Source organism: Pseudorca crassidens, chromosome X, assembly GCF_039906515.1.
Source record: "Pseudorca crassidens isolate mPseCra1 chromosome X, mPseCra1.hap1, whole genome shotgun sequence".
Taxonomy (NCBI): Eukaryota; Metazoa; Chordata; class Mammalia; order Artiodactyla; family Delphinidae; genus Pseudorca; species Pseudorca crassidens.
Window position 1 is genome coordinate 86717392 of NC_090317.1, and position 19023 is coordinate 86736414.

General features: G+C 36.8%; 1 protein-coding gene across 6 annotated transcripts in view; it reads left to right on the forward strand.

The window, feature by feature from the left end:
- Positions 1–19023, forward strand: part of FAM120C (family with sequence similarity 120 member C) — a 138650-nt gene that overhangs the window by 56994 nt on the left and 62633 nt on the right. For 4 of the 6 annotated variants that reach the window (XM_067722539.1, XM_067722543.1, XM_067722542.1 and 1 more), the window contains exon 10: positions 15367–15616. In XM_067722539.1, the coding sequence (XP_067578640.1) occupies positions 15367–15616 (250 nt within the window). Of the gene's footprint in view, positions 1–5238; positions 7251–15366; positions 15617–16635; positions 17069–19023 lie in introns of those variants that run through there. The other 2 variants (XM_067722544.1, XM_067722545.1) reach the window with 2 other exon arrangements.

A 19023-nucleotide genomic window follows, 5' to 3' on the forward strand; every position in this document is an offset into this window, starting at 1 on the left:
TTCTTTATGGCTGAGTAATATTTTGTTGCATATATGTACCACATCTTTATACATTCCTCTGTTGATGGACATTTAGGTTGCTTCCATGTCTTGGCTATTGTAAATAATGCTGCAGTGAACATTGGGTTGCCTGTATCTTTTTGAATTATGGTTTTCTCCGGATATATGCCCAGGAGTGGGGTTGCTGGATCATATGGTAGTTCTATTTTTAGTTTTTAAAGGAACCTCCGTACTGTTCTCCATAATAGTTGTACCAATTTACATTCCAACCAATAGTGTAGGAAGATTGGAGGAAAGGGAACCCTTGTTGGTGAGAATGTAAATTGGTACAGCCACTATGGAAAACAGTGTAGAGATTCCTCCAAAAACATAAAAATAGAACCACCATATGATCCAGCAATTCCATATCTGAGTATTTATCTGAAGAAAACAAAAACATTAATTTGAAAAGATATATGCACCCCTATGTTCATTGCAGCACTTTTTACAATAGCAAAGATATGGAAGCAACCTAAGCTTTCATCGACAGATGAGTGGATAAAGAAGAAATGGTATATATATGCAGTAGAATATTTTTTTATCATAAAATAGGAATTAAATCTTGCCACTTGCGACAACATGGGTGAACCTAGAAGGTATTATGCTAAGTGAAATAAGTCAGGCAGAGAAAGACAAATACTGTATGATTTCAGTTATATGTGGAATCTAAAAAATAAGTGATTGAATATAACAAACTAGAAACAGACTCACAGATATAGAGAACAAGCAGGTGGTTGCCAGAGGGAGGGGTATGGGGAGATGAGTGAAATAGGTGAGGGAAATTAAGAGGTACAAACTTCCAGTTATAAAATAAATAAGTCATGGGAACATAGTATATAGCATATGGAATATAGTCAATAATATTGGAATAACTTTGTATTGTGATAGATGGTAACTAGACTTATTGGAGTGATCATTTTGTAATATATAAAAATATCAACACTATGTTGTACAACTGAAACTAATATAATATTTTAAGTCAATTTTACTTCAATAAAAAATGAAATACAATTAATTTCTGTATGTTTATTTTGTATCCTGTAGTCTTCAGCTCACATTATTTCTAGGAGTTTTGCTGTAGATTTCTTGTGATTTTCTACATGGACTATATGTCATCTGCAGTTAGGGTCAGTTTTATTTCTTCCTTTCTGATCTGTATGCCTTCTATTTCATTTTCTTGCCTTCCTACACTGGCTAGAACTTCCAGTAATATGTTGAAGAGCAGTGGTAAGGGCAGACATCCTAGCCCTGTTTCTGATTTTAAGAGAAAAACATACAGTCTTAAACCATTAAGTACAATGTTAGTAGGAGGTTTTTTTGTAGATGTTCTTTATCAAGTTGAAGAAATTCCCTTCTATTCCTAGTTTCCAGAGAGTTATTTTTTTAATATTTATTTATTTACGTATTTGGCTGCACTGGGTCTTAGTTGCAGCATGTGGGATCTTCATTGTGGTATGCAGGATCTTTAGTTGAGATAAGGGATCTTTTAGTTGCGGCATGTGACCTCTTAGTTGCAGCATGTGGGATCTAGTTCCCTGATCAGGGATTGAATCCAGGCCCCCTGCATTGGGAGCACGGAGCCTTAGCCACTGGACCACCAGGGAAGTTCCCAGAGAGTTTTTTTTTAAATCATGAGCAATTGTCAAATTTTATCAAATGTTTTTCTGCATCCACTGAGATGATTATATTATTTTTCTTCTTTAGCCTGTTTGTATGGTGGATTACATTGATTTTTCAAGTATTGAACCAGGCTTGCAACCGTGGAATAAACCCTACTTGGCCATGGTGTATAATTCATTTTATATATTGCTGAATTCTATTGACTAATATTTTGTTAAGAATTTGTACATCTATATTGATGAGGAATATCAGTCTGAAGTACTTTTATGTACTGTCTTTATCTGGCTTTTGCATCAGCATAATACTGGCTTTATAAAAATAGTTCAGAAGCGTTCACTCCTATTTTCTAAAAGGATTGTCTACACAATCCTTGATTGTGACAATTGTGACAACTGATGTTAATTTTTTGTTAAACATTTAGTAGAATTCTCCAGTGAAACCAGTTGAGCCAGGTTTTGTGTGTGTCTGTGTGTGTGTGTGTGAAGTTTTAAATTAAATTTCATAAAAATTTATAGGGCTAATCAAATTATCTACTTGATATTAGGTGTGTTCTGGTAGCTTGCATTTTTTGAGAAATTGGTCTATTTTGCGTAAGTTGTCAAATTTATGTGTGCAGAGTTGTTTACAGTATTCCCATACAGTTCTTTTGATATCTGCAGGTTTTGTGGTGATATCCTGTCTCATTCTTGATATTAGCAATTTGTGTCTTCTGTCTCTTTTTCTTTGCAGTCTTGCTATAATATTGTCAATTTTATTGTTCTTTTCAAAGAACCGGGTTTTTGTTTCATTGATTTTTTTTCTCTATTGTTTTTCTGTTTTCAATTTCATTGATTTCTGATTTTATCCTTATTATTTCTTTCCTTGGTTTGCTGAAGGTTTGGCTTTCTGCTCCTCTTCTTGTTAGATGATCAATTAAAGACTTTTCCTCTTTTCTAAATGTGAGCATTTTGTGCTATAAATTTCCCTCTCAGCAGTTATTTAGTTCCATCTCACAAATTTTAATATTCTGTATTTTTATTTTCATTTAGTTCCATTATTTCTTTCTTTTCCTTGAGACTTCCTCTTTGACCCATTAATTATATACAAGTGTTTTGTTATTTTCCAAGTATTTATAGATTTTTCTGTTATCTTTCTGTTAATTTCTTGTTTGATTCCATAGTGGCCTGAGAATATACTTTGTATGATTTCAATTCTTTAAAATTTATTGGAGTTTGTTTTATGGCCCAGGATATGATCTATCGTGGCATATGTTCTGTGGGCATGTGAAAAGAACATGTATTATACTCTTGTTGTATATTCTGTAAGAGTCAATTAGATTCTGTTCATTGATGGTGTTGAGTTCTGTATTCTTGCTGATTTTCTGTATAGTTGATCTACCCATTATTGAGAGGTGGGTTGAAGTCTCTAATTATAATTGTGGATGTGTCTATTTCTCATTTCATTTCTGTCAGTTGTTGCATCATGTATTTTGTGGCTCTGTTATTTGGTGACACACATTTAGGATTGCTATGTCTCCTTGGTGGATTGACACTTTTAGCATTTTGTAATGTCCCTCTCTGTCCCTGGCAGTTTTTTTGCTCTGAAGTGTACTTAATGTGGTATTAATATAGCCTTTCCTTCTGTCTTTTGATTAATGTTCTCATGGTATATTATTTTCCATTCTTTTCCTTTCAACCTACCAATATCATTTATATTTGAAGTGAATGTTTTGTAGACAGCATATATTTGGGTCATTTTTTAAATTTTATTTATTTATTTATTTTTGTCTGTGTTGGGTCTTTGTTTCTGTGCGAGGGTTTTCTCTAGTTGAGGCAAGCGGGGGCCACTCTTCATCGCGGTGCGCAGGCCTCTCACTATCGCAGCCTCTCTTGTTGCGGAACACAGGCTCCAGACGCGCAGGCTCAGTAGTTGTGGCTCACGGGCCTAGTTGCTCCGCAGCATGTGGGATCTTCCCAGACCAGGGCTCAAACCCGTGTCCCCTGCATTGGCAGGCAGATTCTCAACCACTGCGCCACCAGGGAAGCCCTGGGTCATGTTTTTTTATCCAGTCTGTCAATCTCTGTATTTAATTGGTGTTGTTAGACCACTTACATTTAATGTAATTACTGACATGTTAGGACTTAAGTCTGTCATTTTATTTTTGCTTCTGTTTGTTTTCTCTGGTTTTCATATCTGTTTTCTTATTCTTCCCTTCTATGGATTACATGAACTTATTTTAGAATTCCATTTTTATTTATCTATATGTTTTTGGTATATCTCTTTGTATAGCTATTTCAGTATATTTACTAGGTATTACATTGTATATACATAACTTATTGCAGTCTACTGGTGTTGACATTTTACCAGTTCAAGTGAAGTGAACCTGACCTCTGTTGCATCTCTTTACCTTCCTCCATTAATAATTGTCTTAAATATTTTCTCTACAGACATTCAGAGCCACATTAAACAGTATTATGGTTTTTGCTTACCATGAAGTGTAATTTAGAAAACTCAAGAGAAGAAGGAAAATCTATTGTATTTATCCATATTTTTGTTCTTTCCATTGTTTTTTCTTCCTTTCTGATATTCCAAGATTCCTTCTTTTATCATTTCTTTTCTGTGTAGAGAAGTACCTTTAGTCATTTTCTTAGGGTAGGTCTGCTTTTAAAAAAGTTTTTTCTTCATCTGGAATGTCTTTATTTCCCCTTTATTCCTGGAGGATATTTTTGTTTTATATAGAATGAGTTTGGAGACGTTCCTTGCTCTTCAATTTCTTGGAATCATTTGAGAAGGATAGTTGTTAGCTCTCCTTTAAATTTTTGGTGCAATTCACTATCAAGTTGTCTGGTCCTGGACTTCTGTTTGTTGGGAATTATTTTTACTACTGATTCAACAGAAATTAATTGTATACAGGTTTGACACAATTTCTATCTAATGCCAGCAGGATTCTGTGTGTATGTAGACAAGATTATTCTAATATTTATATGGAAAAACAAAGGAACCAGAATAGCTAAAACATTTTTAAGAAGGAATAATAAATTGGAAGCAGTCACTCTACCTGATTACAAGATTTATTATGTCGCTGCCGTAATTAAGAATGTGTGGTACTGGCAGTGATATATAGACATATAGACAAATGGAACAGAATAGGGAACCCAGAAATAGCCTCACACAAGTACGGCCAACTGATTTTTGACAAAGCCACAGAAGCACTTTGGTGGAAGAAAGGTTGTCTTTTTAACAAGTGGTACTGGATCAATTGGAAATCCATAGGTGAACAAGTACTACATATCTAGACTAGTATCTGAAATACTCTGAAAGCAAGTATCTGAAAGAACTCAAAACTGAACAATATGTATACCTATAGCTGATTCACTTTGCTATACAGCAGAAACTAAGACAACATTGTAAAGCAATTATATTCCAATAAAGATGTTAAAAAAAACCACCATTTAACTAGTCTGATGACACTTATTTGTACAAAATAATTATGAACTTTGACTTAATGCTCATTTAAAAATAATAAAGTCTTAGGAGCCTTAGATTATCTATATATGTATCTATATCTGTATTTATCTATTCTCCTTAATGTCATTTCAGATATAATATAAGCTTCTACTCAAGAATAATAAAGAGGAAATTCACTTAAAAAAAACTGAACAGGGCTTCCCTGGTGGCGCAGTGGTTGAGAGTCCGCCTGCCGATGCAGGGGACACGGATTCGTGTCCCACTCTGGGAGGATCCCACATGCCGCGGAGCGGCTGGGCCCATGAGCCATGGCTGCTGAGCCTGCGCGTCCGGAGCCTGTGCTCTGCAACGGGAGAGGCCACAACAGTGAGAGGCCCGCGTGCCACAAAAACAACAACAACAACAAAAAAAAAACTGAACAATATAAAAATAATCCAATTAGAAAATCAGCAAAAGACATGCACAAACATTTCACTGAAGAAGATATACATATGGAATATAAAGACATGAAAAGATGTTCAACATCATTAGCCATTAGAAAAATGCAAATTAAAACCACAATGAAGTGTCACGACATACCTATCAGAATGGCTAAAATGAATAATGGTGATAATACAGCAGGCTGGATTGGATGTGGAAAAGCTGGATCACTCATAATTTGCTGGTGGGAATGTAACATGGTACCACCACTCTGGAAAATAATTTGGCAGTTACTTAAAACTAAAAATAAGTGTGTAGCACTCACACTTTTGGGCATTTATCCCAGAGAATGAAGACTTATTTTCATGCAGGAACTTACACACAAATATTCATACCACCTTTATTCGTAATAGCCCCATACTGGACACAACCTAGATATCATGGAATATTACTCAGCAAAAAAGGAATGAGCTATTGATATATGCATCAACATGGATAGCTCTCAAGGGCATTATGCTGAGTGAAAATGCCAATCTCAAAAGGTTGGATACTGATTCAATTTATGTAACATTCTCAAATTGACAAAATTGTACAGATAGAGAACAGATTGGTAGTTGCCAGGGATTAAGGATGGTGCTGGAGGGCACTGGGTGTGACCATAAAAGGGGTAGCACAGGGGAGAACTTTGTGGTGATGGAATAGTTCTGTATCTTGATTGTGGTGGTAGTTATATGAATCTACACATGACACAGAACTATACACATAGTTGTGCCAATGTCAGTTTCCTAGCTTTGATATTGTATTATAATCATTTTATTTTATTTTTCTTTATTTTATTTGTTTTTTGGCCACACTGCGTGGAGGAATCTTAGTTCCCTGATCAGGGATCAAACCTGTGCCACCTGCAGTGGAAGTGTGGAGTCTCACCCACTGTACTGCCAGGGAAGTCCTTATAATCATTTTAGATATAACCATTGCGGGAAACTAGATAAAGGGTACACAGGACTTCTGTCTACTATCTTCACAACTCCCTGTGAATCTATAATTATTTGAAACTAAAAGGTTTTTTAAAAAGATCATTCTAGTGGTTGTAGAGTATGGGTATGAGAGGGACTGGACAAGATGAAAGCAGGGACAACAGTCTGGAGACTCTTGCAAGGTAAAAGATGACCCTTTTGTTATTATTTGAGATCTGAACCTCAACAATATTTCTTGTGATGAAGAAAAGGGACAGATAAAAGGCATGATAAGACAGTAGAATCAGCGGGACCTTTGAAATAACCAGTGTAGAAGGTGAAGGACAGCAAGGAGTCTGGGATGACTTCCAGGTTTCTAGCTTTGGTAACTGAGTAGATACTAAAAGACTTAAATAAAAGAAGATATAGCTTAGGAGCCTGAGGTACACTAGAAGTAGACAGAAGCCATGTTTTCCTTGTCTGTTACACCTTCATAAATCTAAAAGATGTTTTCTTGAGAATTTTGTAGTATTCTTTTAAGTCTTTTGGGGTGTCCTATAGTCTGTTATGAAGCCAGGTATTCATGTGATTCTACCTTGGACTTCTTTCCTTGCCTAGCCTGGTACATCTACTTAAGAAATGACTTTCAAAATACAGTACCAAGTCCCTTATCTTTGTTTTCTCTTTCATGGTTTCAATTACCCAAGGTCAACCATGATTCAAAAATATTAAATGAAAAATTCCAGAAATAAACAATTCATAAGTTTTCTTTTCTGTTTTTTTAACATCTTTATTGGACTATAATTACTTTACAATGGTGTGTTAGCTTCTGCTGTATAACAGTGTGAATCAGCTATACATATACATACATCCCCACATCTCCTGCCTCTTGTGTCTCGCTCCCACCCTCCCTATCCCACCCCTCTAGGTGGACACAAAGCACCAAGCTGATCTCCCTGTGCTGTGTGGCTGCTTCCCACTAGCTGTCTATTTTACATTTGGTAATGTATATATGTCCATACCACTTTCTCACTTCATCCCAGCTTACCCTTCCCCCTCCCCGTGTCCTCAAGTCCATTCTCTATGTCTGTGTCTTTATTCCTGTCCTGCCCCTAGGTTCTTCAGAACCTTTTAATTATTTTTTTAGATTCCATACATAAGTGTTAGCATATGGTATTTGTTTTTCTCTTTCTGACTTACTTCACTCTGTATGACACTCTCTAGGTCCATCCACCTCACTACAAATAACTCAGTTTCGCTTCTTTTTATGGCTGAGTAATATTCCATTGTATATATGTGACACATCTTCTTTATCCATTCAACTGTCGATGGAAACTTACGCTGCTTCCATGTCCTGGCTATTGTAAATAGAGCTGCAATAAACATTGTGGTACATGATTCTTTTTGAATTATGGTATTCTCAGGGTATATGCCCAGTAGTGGGATTGCAGGGTCATATGGTAGTTCTATTTTAAGTTTTTTAAGGGACCTCCATACTGTTCTCCATTGTGGCTGTATCAATTTACATTCCCCCCAACAGTGCAAGAGGGATCGCTTTTCTGCACACCCTCTTCAGCATTTATTGTTTGTAGATTGTTTTTCATGATGCCCATTCTGACCATTGTGAGGTGATACCTTATTGTAGTTTTCATTTGCATTTCTCTAATGATTAGTCATGTCGAGCTTCCTTTCATGTGTTTGTTGGCAATCTGTATCTCTTCTTTGGAGAAATGTCTGTTTAGGTCTTTTGCCCATTTTTGGATTGGGTTGTTTGCTTTTTGGATATTGAGCTGCATGAGTTGCTTGTATATTTTGGAGACTAATCATTTGTCAGTTGCTTTCTTTGAAAATATTTTCTCCCATTTTGAGGGTTATCTTTCATCTTGTTTATGTTTTCCTTTGTTGTGCAAAAGCTTTTAAGTTTCATTAGGTCCCATTTGTTTTTTTGTTATTATTTCCATTTCGCTAGGAGGTGGGTCAAAAAGGATCTTGCTCTGATTTATGTCATAGAGTGTTCTGCCTATGTTTTCCTCAGAGAGTTTTATAGTGCCTGGTCTTACATGTAGGTCTCTAATCCATTCTGAGTTTATTTATGTGTATGGTGTTAGGGACTGTTCTAATTTCGTTCTTTTCTGTGTAGCTGTCCAGTTTTCCCAGCACCACTTATTGAAGTGGCTGTCTTTTCTCCATTCTATATTCTTGCCTCCTTTATCAAAGGTAAGGTGACCGTATATGCATGGGTTTATCTCTGGGCTTTCTATCCTGTTCCACTGATCTATATTTCAATTTTTGTGCTAGTACCATACTGTCTTGATTACTGTAGCTTTGTAATATAGTCTGAAGTCTGGGAGCCTGATTCCTCCAACTCTGTTTTTCTTTCTCAAGATTGCTTTGGCTATTCAGGGTATTTTTGTTTCTGTACAATTTGTGAAATTTTTTGTTCTAGTTCTGTGAAAACTGGCAGTGGTAATTTGGTAGGGATTGCATTGAATCTGTAGATTGCTTTAGGTAGTAGAGTCATTTTCTCAATGTTGATTTTTCCAATCCAAGAACATGGTATATCTCTCCATCTATGTGTATCATCTTTAATTTCTTTCATCAGTGTCTTATAATTTTCAGCATACAGGTCTTTTGTCTCCTTAGGTAGGTTTATTCCTAGATATTTTATTCTTTTTGTTGCAGTGGTAAATAGGAGTGTTCTCTTAATTTCACTTTCAGATTTTTCATCATTACCGTATAGGAATGCAAGGGATTTCTGTGCATTAATTTTGTATCCTGCTACTTTCCCAAATTCATTGATTAGCTCTACTAGTTTTCCGGTAGCATCTTTAGGATTCTCTATGTATAGTACCGTGTCATCTGCAAACAGTGGCAGTTTTACTTCTTCTTTTTGATTTGGATTCCTTTTATTTCTTTTTCTTCTCTGATGGCTGTGGCTAAAACTTCCAAAACTGTGTTGAATAATAGTGGTGAGAGTGGGCAACCTTGTCTTGTTCCTGATCTTATAGGAAATGGTTTCAGTTTTTTGCCATTAAGAATGATGTTGGCTTTGGGTTTGTCATATATGGCCTTGATTATGTTGAGCTAAGTTCCCTCTATGCCTACTTTCTGGAGGGTTTTTTTTTATCATAAATGGGTGTTGAATTCTGTCAAAAGCTTTTTCTGCATCTACTGAGATGATCATATGGTTTTTCTCCCTCAGTTTGTTAATATGGTTTATCAAATTGATTCATTTGCATATATTGAAGAATCCATGCATTCCTGGGGTAAACCCCACTTGATCGTGTTGTATGATCCTTTTAATCTGCTGTTGGCCTCTGCTAATATTTTGTTGAGGAATTTTGCATCTATGTTCATCAGTGATACTGGCCTGTAGTTTTCTTTTTTTGTGGCATCTTTGTCTGGTTTTGGTATCAGGTTGGTGGTGGCCTCCTAGACTGAGTTTGGGAGTGTTCCTCCCTCTGCTATATTTTGGAAGAGTTTGAGAAGGAGGGGTGTTAGCTCTTCTCTAAATGTTTGGTAGAATTCGCCTGTGAAGCCATCTGGTTCTGGGCTTTTGTTTGTTGGAGGATTTTTAATCACAGTTTCAGTTTCAGTGCTTGTGATTGGTCTGTTTCTATTTTCTATTTCTTCGTAGTTCAGTCTCAGAAGGTAGTGCTTTTCTAATAATTTGTCCATTTCTTCCCGGTTGTCCATTTTATTGGCATATAGTTGCTTGTAGTAATCTCTCTTGATCCTTTGTATTTCTGCAGTGTCAGTTGTTACTTCCCCTTTTTCCTTTCCCATTCTATTGATTTGAGTCTTCTCCACTTTTTTCTTGTTGAGTCTGGCTAATGGTTTATCAACTTTGTATATCTTCTCAAAGAACCAGCTTTTAGTTTATTGATCTTTGCTCTCGTTTCCTTCATTTCTTTTTCATTTATTTCTTATCTGATCTTTATGATTTCTTTGCTTCTGCTACCTTTTGGGGTTTTTTTGTTCTTCTTTCTCTAATTGCTTTAGGTTTAAGGTTAGGTTGTTTATTTGAGATGTTCCTTGTTTCTTGAGGTAAGATTGCATTGCTATAATCTTCCCTCTTAGAACTGCTTTTGCTGCATCCCATGGGTTTTGGGTCGTTGTGTTTTCATTGTCATTTGTTTCTGCGTATTTTTTGATTTCCTCTTTGATTTCTTCAGTATCTCTTGCTTATTTAGTAGTGTATTGTTTAGCCTCCATGTGTTTGTATTTTTTACAGATTTTTTTCCCATAATTGATATCTAGTCTCATAGCCTTGTGGTCAGAAAAGATACTTTATTTCAATATTCTTAAATTTACCAAAGCTTGATTTGTCTCCCAAGGTATTGCCTATCCTGGAGAATGTTCCATGAGCACTTGAGAAGAAAGTCTAATCTGTTGTTTTTGGATGGAATGTCCTATAAATATTAATTAAGTCTGTCTTGTTTAATGTATCATTTAAAGCTTGTGTTTCCTTATTTATTTTCATTTTGGATCATCTGTCCATTGGTGAAAGTGGGGTGTTAAAGTCCTCTACTATGATTGTGTTACTGTCAACTTCCCCTTTATGGCTGTTAGCATTTGCCTTATGTTTTGCGGTGCTCCTATGTTGGGTGAATAAATATTTACAATTGTTATATCTTCTTCTTGGATTGATCCCTTGATCATTATGTAGTGTCCTTCTTTGTCTCTTGTAATTAGTCTTTATTTTAAAGTCTATTTTGTCTGATATGAGAATTGCTACTCTAGCTTTCTTTGATTTCCATTTGCATGGAATATCTTCTTCCATCCCCTCACTTTCAGTCTGTATATGTCCCTAGGCCTGAAGTGGGTCTCTTGTAGACAGCATATATATGGGTCTTGTTTTTGTATCCATTCAGCCAGTCTTTGTGTTTTGGTTACAGCATTTAATCCATTTATATTTAAGATAGTTATCAATATGTATGTTCCTATTACCATTTTCTTAATTGTTTTGGGTTTGTTATTGTAAGTCTTTTCCTTCTGTTGTGTTTGCTGCCTAGAGAAGTTCCTTTAGCATTTGATGGAGAGCTGGTTTGGTGGTGCTGAATTCTCTTAACTTTTGCTTATCTGTAAAGGTTTTAATTTCTCTGTTGAATCTGAATGAGATCCTTGCTGGTTAGAGTAATCTTGGTTGTAGGTTTTTCCCTTTCATCACTTTAAATATGTCCTGCCACCCTCCCTTCTGTCTTGCAGTCTCTCCTGAAAGATCAGCTGTTAACCTTTTGGGGATTCCATTGTATGTTATTTGTTGTTTTTCCCATGCTACTTTTAATATTTTTTCTTTATATTTAATTTTTGATAGTTTGATTAATATGTGTCTTGGCATGTTTCTCTTTGGATTTATCCTATATGGGACTCTCTGCACTTCCTGGACTTGATTGACTATTTCTTTTCCCATATTAGGGAAGTTTTCACCTATAATCTCTTCAAATATTTTCTCAGTCCCTTTGTCTCTTCTTCTTCTGGGACCCCTATAATTCGAATGTTGGTGCGTTTAATGTTGTCCCAGAAGTGTCTGAGACTGTCCTCAATTCTTTTCATTCTTTTTTTTTTTATTCTGCTCTGCGGTAGTTATTTCCACTATTTAATCTTCCAGGTCACTTATCCTTTCCTCTGCCTCAGTTATTCTGCTATTGATTCCTTCTAGAGAATTTTTAATTCATTTTTTTGTGTTGTTCATCATGGTTTGTTTGCTCTTTAGTTCTCCTAGCTCCTTGTTAAACGTTTCTTCTATTTTCTCCATTCTATTTCCAAGATTTTGGATCATTTTTACTATCATTACTCTGAATTCTTTTTCAGGTAAACTGCCTATTTCCTCTTTATTTGTTTGGTCTGATGAGTTTTTACCTTGCTCCTTCATCTGCTGTGTTTTCTCTGATCTCATTTTGCTTAACTTACTGTGTTTGGGATCTCCTTTTCGCAGCTTGCAGGTTCGTAGTTCCCATTTTTTTTGGTGGCTGCCCCCAGTGGCTAATGTTGGTTCAGTGGGTTGTGTAGGCTTCCTGGTGGAGGAGACTGGTGCCTGTGTTATGTTGGCTGAAGCTGGATCTTGTCTCGCTGGTGGGCAGGACCACGTCCGGTGGTGTATTTTGGGGTGTCTGTGAACTTATTATGATTTTAGGCAGCCTCTTTGCTAATGGATGGGTTTGTGTTCCTGTCTTGCTAGTTGTTTGGCATGGGGTGTCCAGTACTGTAACTTACTGGTCGTTGAGTGGAGCTGGGTCTTACCATTGAGATGGAGATCTCTGGCAGAGCTTTTGCTGTTTGATATTACATGGGGCTTGGAGGTCTCTGGTGAACCAATGTCCTGCACTCGGCTCTCCCACCTCAGAGGCTCAGGCCTGACACCTGGGCAGAGCACCAAGACCCTGTCAGCCACACAGCTCAGAAGAAAAGGGAGAAAAAAGAAAGCAAGAAAGAACGAAAACTAAACAAATAAAATAATGTTATTAAAATAGAAAAAATTGTTAAAAATAAAAATGTAATTAAAAAAAGAAAGAAGAGAGCAACCAAACCCAAAAACAAATCCTTCAATGCTAACAAGTGCTATAAACTATACTTAAAAAAAAAAAAAAAACGGACAGTCAGAACGCTAGGGCAAGTGGCAAAAGCAAAGCTATACAGTCAAAATCACACAAAGCAGCATACACATACACACTCACAAAAAGAGAAAAAGTAAAATAAATAAATCTATCTATATATGTATACATAAAAAATAAAAAAGGAAGGGCACAACCAAATCAATAAACAAATATACCAATGATAATAAACTCTAAATACTAAACTAAGATAAATATAGAACCAGAAATAAATTACATGCGGAAAGGAAATCCCAAGTCTACAGTTGTTCCCAAAGTCTAATGCCTCAGTTTTGGGATGATTCGCTGTCTGTTTAGGTTTTCCACAGGTGCAGGGTATATCAAGCTGATTGTGGAGATTTAAACCACTGCTCCTGAGGCTGCTGGGAGAAATTTCCCTTTCTCTTCTTTGTTCACACAGCTCCTCGGGTTCACCTTTGGATTTGGCCCTGCCTCTGCGTGTAAGTCACCTGAGGTGTCTTTTGGGAAGTCTGAGGTCTTCTGCCAGTGTTCAGTAGGTGTTCTGTATGAGTTGTTCCACATATAGATGTAGTTGTGATGTATTTGTGGGGAGGAAGGTGATCTCCACGTCTTACTCCTCTGCCATCTTGAAGGTGCCCCCTGAGCTCCAAAGGATCATCTCCGAGCCTCTGAAAAGCCTCAAAGCCACTTCTGAGAAATCTGTGATGTTTCTGCCAGGGGGCAGGCGGCGTTTAGGGCCGTCCATTGAGGACCCAACTTGGAAAGAAAGTCACTGACCCTGGTTTAGATTTCACTGTGTCTGTTTGCTGTCTTACATTCGGCGCCTTTCCTGATGTCTAATTTTCCTTCTTCTCTTTCTATGTCGCTGTATAGTACATGGAGCTATATTCAATATATTGTAATAACCTATAATGGAAAAGTATCTCAGTCCTCCTGGCTGGAATATTTATCCATCCATGTGGTCAAATATTCATTCAGACGAGGGCCATGCCCGAGGGATGGTGGAGCAACAAGACAGGAACTGGAGTCTCCGGCAGCTCGGAACCTTACTGATCTTAGAATGCTCACCTCCAGTCCTGGGCACGGTCTCCCCCTGCTTGTACCAGGCTTGGTCTTTGTGACCACTGGGATACTGCAAAAGGGATGTCAGGGTATAGTGGAGACTTCCATTTTAATCTTGCGTTCTTTATCTCGGACTATAATAGGGGCTGGGTGGGCACGCAGCCAATTCATAAATTTTAAATTGCACACTGTTTTGAGTAGTGTGATGAAATCTCGCATAATCCTGCTCCCTCCCACCCAGGATGTGAAACATTCCTCTGTTCAGCGTATGCTGCCTGTTAGTCACTTAGTAGCTGTCTGGGTTATCAAATCAACTGTCCCAGTATCTCAGTGCTTATGTTCAATTAACCCTTATTTTACTTAATAATGGCCCTGAAGTGCAAGAGTAGTGATGCTGGCAATTCAGATATGCCAAAAGGAAGCTGTAAAGTGCTTCCTTTAAGTGAAAAGGTGAAAGTTCTCAACTTAATAAGGGAAGAAAAAATATCATATGCTGACGTTACTAAGATCTATAGTAAGAACAAAAAGATCTATGGTAAGAATGAGTCTTCTGTCTGTGAAATTGTGAAGAAGGAAAAAGAAATTTGTGCTAGTTTTGCTATCGCATCTCGAACTGCAAAAGTTATGGACACAGTACACGGTAAGTGCTTAGTTAAGATGGAAATGGCATTAAATTTGTACAATAAGATATTTGGAGAGAGAGAGACCACTTTAACATAACTTTTATTACAGTATATTGTTATAACTGTTCTATTTTATTATTAGTTATTGTTGTTAATCTCTTACGTACCTTTATCGTAGGTACGTAGGTATAGGAAAAAACATAGTATATTGCAGGATTCGGTACTGTCCATGGTTTTGGGCATCCACTGGGGGTCTTGGAACTTATTCCCTGCAAATAAGTGGGGGACTGCTGTGTGACTGTAGAGCTGTGTGACCATTGAGCTTTGATTCCTTTTTTCACCTGCAAAATGAGCACTGTGTTTTGTGATAATATAGTCATAATGCTTCTCTCTCAGGTTTGTTCTGAAGAGTAAGTAAGATTTACATTTATATGTAAAATACTTAATACATACCAAGCATCTAATAAATGCTTACTACTCCTGCTGTTACTACTGCTAACAATAAAAATTATAGTGACAGAAAATACAAAGATGTTGAAGTGTGATGGTTTCTGTCAATTGTGACCAGCTGCAGAAATGCTCAGAGTCTCTATAGCCAGTTTTTCCTCAATTTCTGTTTTCTAGTTCCTTCAGTGATCCTTAAAGAGTGGTCTGCCTATAAAGGGAAGTCACCTCAAACCCCTGAGCTGGTGTCTGCCCTGACATTTCGGGAATGGACTTGCCCAAACCTCAAGAAGCTCTGGCTAGGCAAAGCAGTTGAGGACAAGAACAGAAGGATGCGTGCCTTCCTGGCCTGTATGAAGTCAGACACACCCAGTATGCTCAATCCGGCTAACGTCCCCACCCATCTGCTGCTCATGTGCTGTGTACTCCGGTAAGCCATGTGACCGGGAAGTGGTCAGTTCATTTCTATTTTATTTTTTTTGACATTTCCTTTAAGCACGTGGTTTTTATGGTATTTTGAGGTGGGGAAGTTTTATGTTCACTTTAGACTTCAGAAACATTGGAAATCAATTGCTATGATAGTCTCCTCAGTTTATGATCTGTCATCATCAGCCCATGCATAAACACTCTTTTATTTTTGGTTTTATATTTGGTTTTTGTCCCCTTCAGCCTTTCTTCCTGATTCAGTCCCCTTCTCTCTACCCATAGTTATCCACTCTTGGGTATTTGATGTGTGTCCCTCCAAGCCATCTTCCATATATTTTTTATATATATATATATATATATGTGCATGCACAATCTATAGTGATGTTTATATGTGTAGATTTTTTCCTTTTTTAACATGAAAGATACTGTGTTGTACATATTCTATTTCTTACTTTTTCACTCAGTGTTATTTTGTAGATCTTTCTGTATTCGTATATGGTTCGTTCCTGATGACTGCTGAATTATATTCCAACAATTACTTATATCATAGACTTTATTTGTTGTTTGATAGTTGTTTCCAGTTCTGGGATATTGCAAACAGTGCTACAGGGAATATCTTCATAGATGTCTCTGTATCTTTGTGTTCCTGTGTCAGTTTATCTGAAGTATGTATTTAGGAGTTGAAGTCCTGGATCCTGTAAATATGCATATAGATTTTTTGCCAAATATGGCCAAATTGCTCTAGATTATATTTGTTCTAAATTTATAGTCCTATGAAGAATGCATAAGGGTTTCTATTTCTTCATATTATTGCCAGGGCTGATATCTTATAACTTCTTAATTTTTGCTAATCCAGTGGGTTTCAAGTAGTATCTTTTATTTTAATTTGCATTTATTTGACTACAGATGAGGTTGATCTTCTTTTTTATATATATTAGCCATTTGTTTTCACATTCTCTGAAGTGCCTATTTATCTTGCAAATTTTCTTTTAGGTTACTTGTCTTTTTTCTTTCTGATTACAGAAGTTTCTTGTGAGATTGGGATTGACATATATACACTACTATGTGTAAAATAGATAACTAATGAGAACCTGCTGTATAGCACAGGGAACTCTACTCAGTGCTCTGTGGTGACCTAAATGGGAAGGAAATCCAAAAAATAGGGGATATATGTATACATATAGCTGGTTCACTTAGCTGTACAACAGAAACTAACACAACATTGTAAAACAACTATACCCCAATTAAAAAAAGAAAAAAAAGAACAATACCCAAGAAGTGACAATGGTGACAGCAACTGGCTATCTTTATGCAAATGTAAATTTGGTTCAACTTTCTTTAGGGCAATTTAGCAATCTGTATATAAATGACAATTTAACAAGACTGTATGTTAAACCTTCAATACATAATATACCCTAAACAAATAAACATAAAAATAAAGCAAATATCTTTTCTATATCTGTGTGTACATGTGTCAAATATCTTTTCCAGTCAGCCACAATTTTTTAGAAATTTATGTACAATATCCTTTTTAGAACAAAAGTATTTCATTCTCACTGACCTTTCATTATGATTTCATACATACAGAAAAGTGGGACTTCCCTGGCGATCCAGTGGTTAAGACTCTACCCTTCCACCGCAAGGGGCGTGGGTTCCATCCCTGGTCAGGGAACTAAGATCCCTCATGCCACACCATGTGGCGTGGCCAAAAAAAAAAAACACACAGAAAAGTTGGAAGGATAGGATGGCAAGCACTCATATGACCACCACTTAGATTCTGTAATTAACAGCTTTATACCATATAACCATATAAACACTCATATGACCACACTTAGATTCTATAATTAACAGCTTTATACCATATAACCATATAACTATCCCTCTCTCCATCTCTAGCCATCCATTTATCCATCCTTTTTGATGCATTTCCAAGTAATTTGCAGATATCAGTACACTTTACCCCTAACCAATAAGTATTTAAGTTGATTTTGTCAAACCCATCAATCTGTACATTTATGGTGTGTGCTTTGGGGATCTTATTTAATAAATTCTTCCCTACCCCTGGGTCATAAAGATGTGTCTACTTTTTCTGTAACTATAATGTAACTGTTCACATTATAGTTTTATAATGTTGCCTTCCATGTAAGGTCTTTAATATAGTGGGTATTTATTCTGTATATGCTGTATAAAATGATCTAATTTTATTTTCTCTACATAATAAGCCAGTTTTCCCAACCCCGTTTATTAAATGACCTGTTCTCTCCCCATTGATTTGTGTTACCACCATTATTAGGTACCAAGTTCCTGTATATTCTTGAGTCCATTCCTGGATTCTATTTTGTTCCATTGCCTACTTGCTGCGTTGCCAGTATCACATTCTTCGAATTATTAACGGTTTGTAATTTGCCTTAATATCAGGTCAGGTAAATCTCCACTCTGCTTTTCTTGTTGCAGACTTGTACTAAATATTGTTGAACCACATAAATCTTTTATTTTTAATATCTTTATTGGAGTATGATTGCTTTACAATGTTGTTAGTTTCTGCTGTAGAACAAAGTGAATCAGCTATACGTATATACATATCCCAATATGCCCTCCCTCTTGCGTCTCCCTCCCACCTTCCCTATCCCACCCCCCTAGGTCGTCACAAAACATGAAGCTGAACTCCCTGTGCTCTGCAGCGGCTTCCCACTAGCCATCCATTTTACATTTGGTAGTGTATATATGTCAATGCTACTCTCTAACTTCGTCCCGGCTTCCCCTTCCCCCAGTGTCCTCAAGTCCGTTCTCTGTCTGCATCTTTATTCCTGCCCTGCCACTAGGTTCATCAGTACCACTTTTTTACTTTCCATATATATGTGTTAGCATACGGTATTTGTTTTTATCTTTCTGACTTACTTCACTCTGTATGACACACTCTAGGTCCATCCAAATCACTACAAATAACCCAATTTCATTCCTTTCTCTGGCTGAGTAATATTACATTGTATATATGTGCCACATCTTCTTTATCCATTCGTCTGTCGATGGACACTTAGGTTGCTTCCATGTCCTGGCTATTGTAAATAGTGCTGCAATGAACATTGGGGTACGTGACTTTTTTTTTTTAATCACACCACCATCCCCACCCCCCAGCGGCTTTCCCCCCTTGATGTCCATACGTTTGTTCTCTACATCTGTGTCTCAACTTCTGCCCTGCAAACCGGTTAATCTGTACCATTTTTCTAGGCTCCACATACATGCATTAATATACAATATTTGACTCTTTTTGAATTATGGTTTTCTCAGAGTATATGCCCAGTAGTGAGATTGCTGGTTCATATGGTAGCTCTACTTTTAGTGTTTTAAGGAACCTCCATCTGTTCTCCATAGTCGCTGTATCAATTTTCATTCCTACCAACAGTGCAGGAG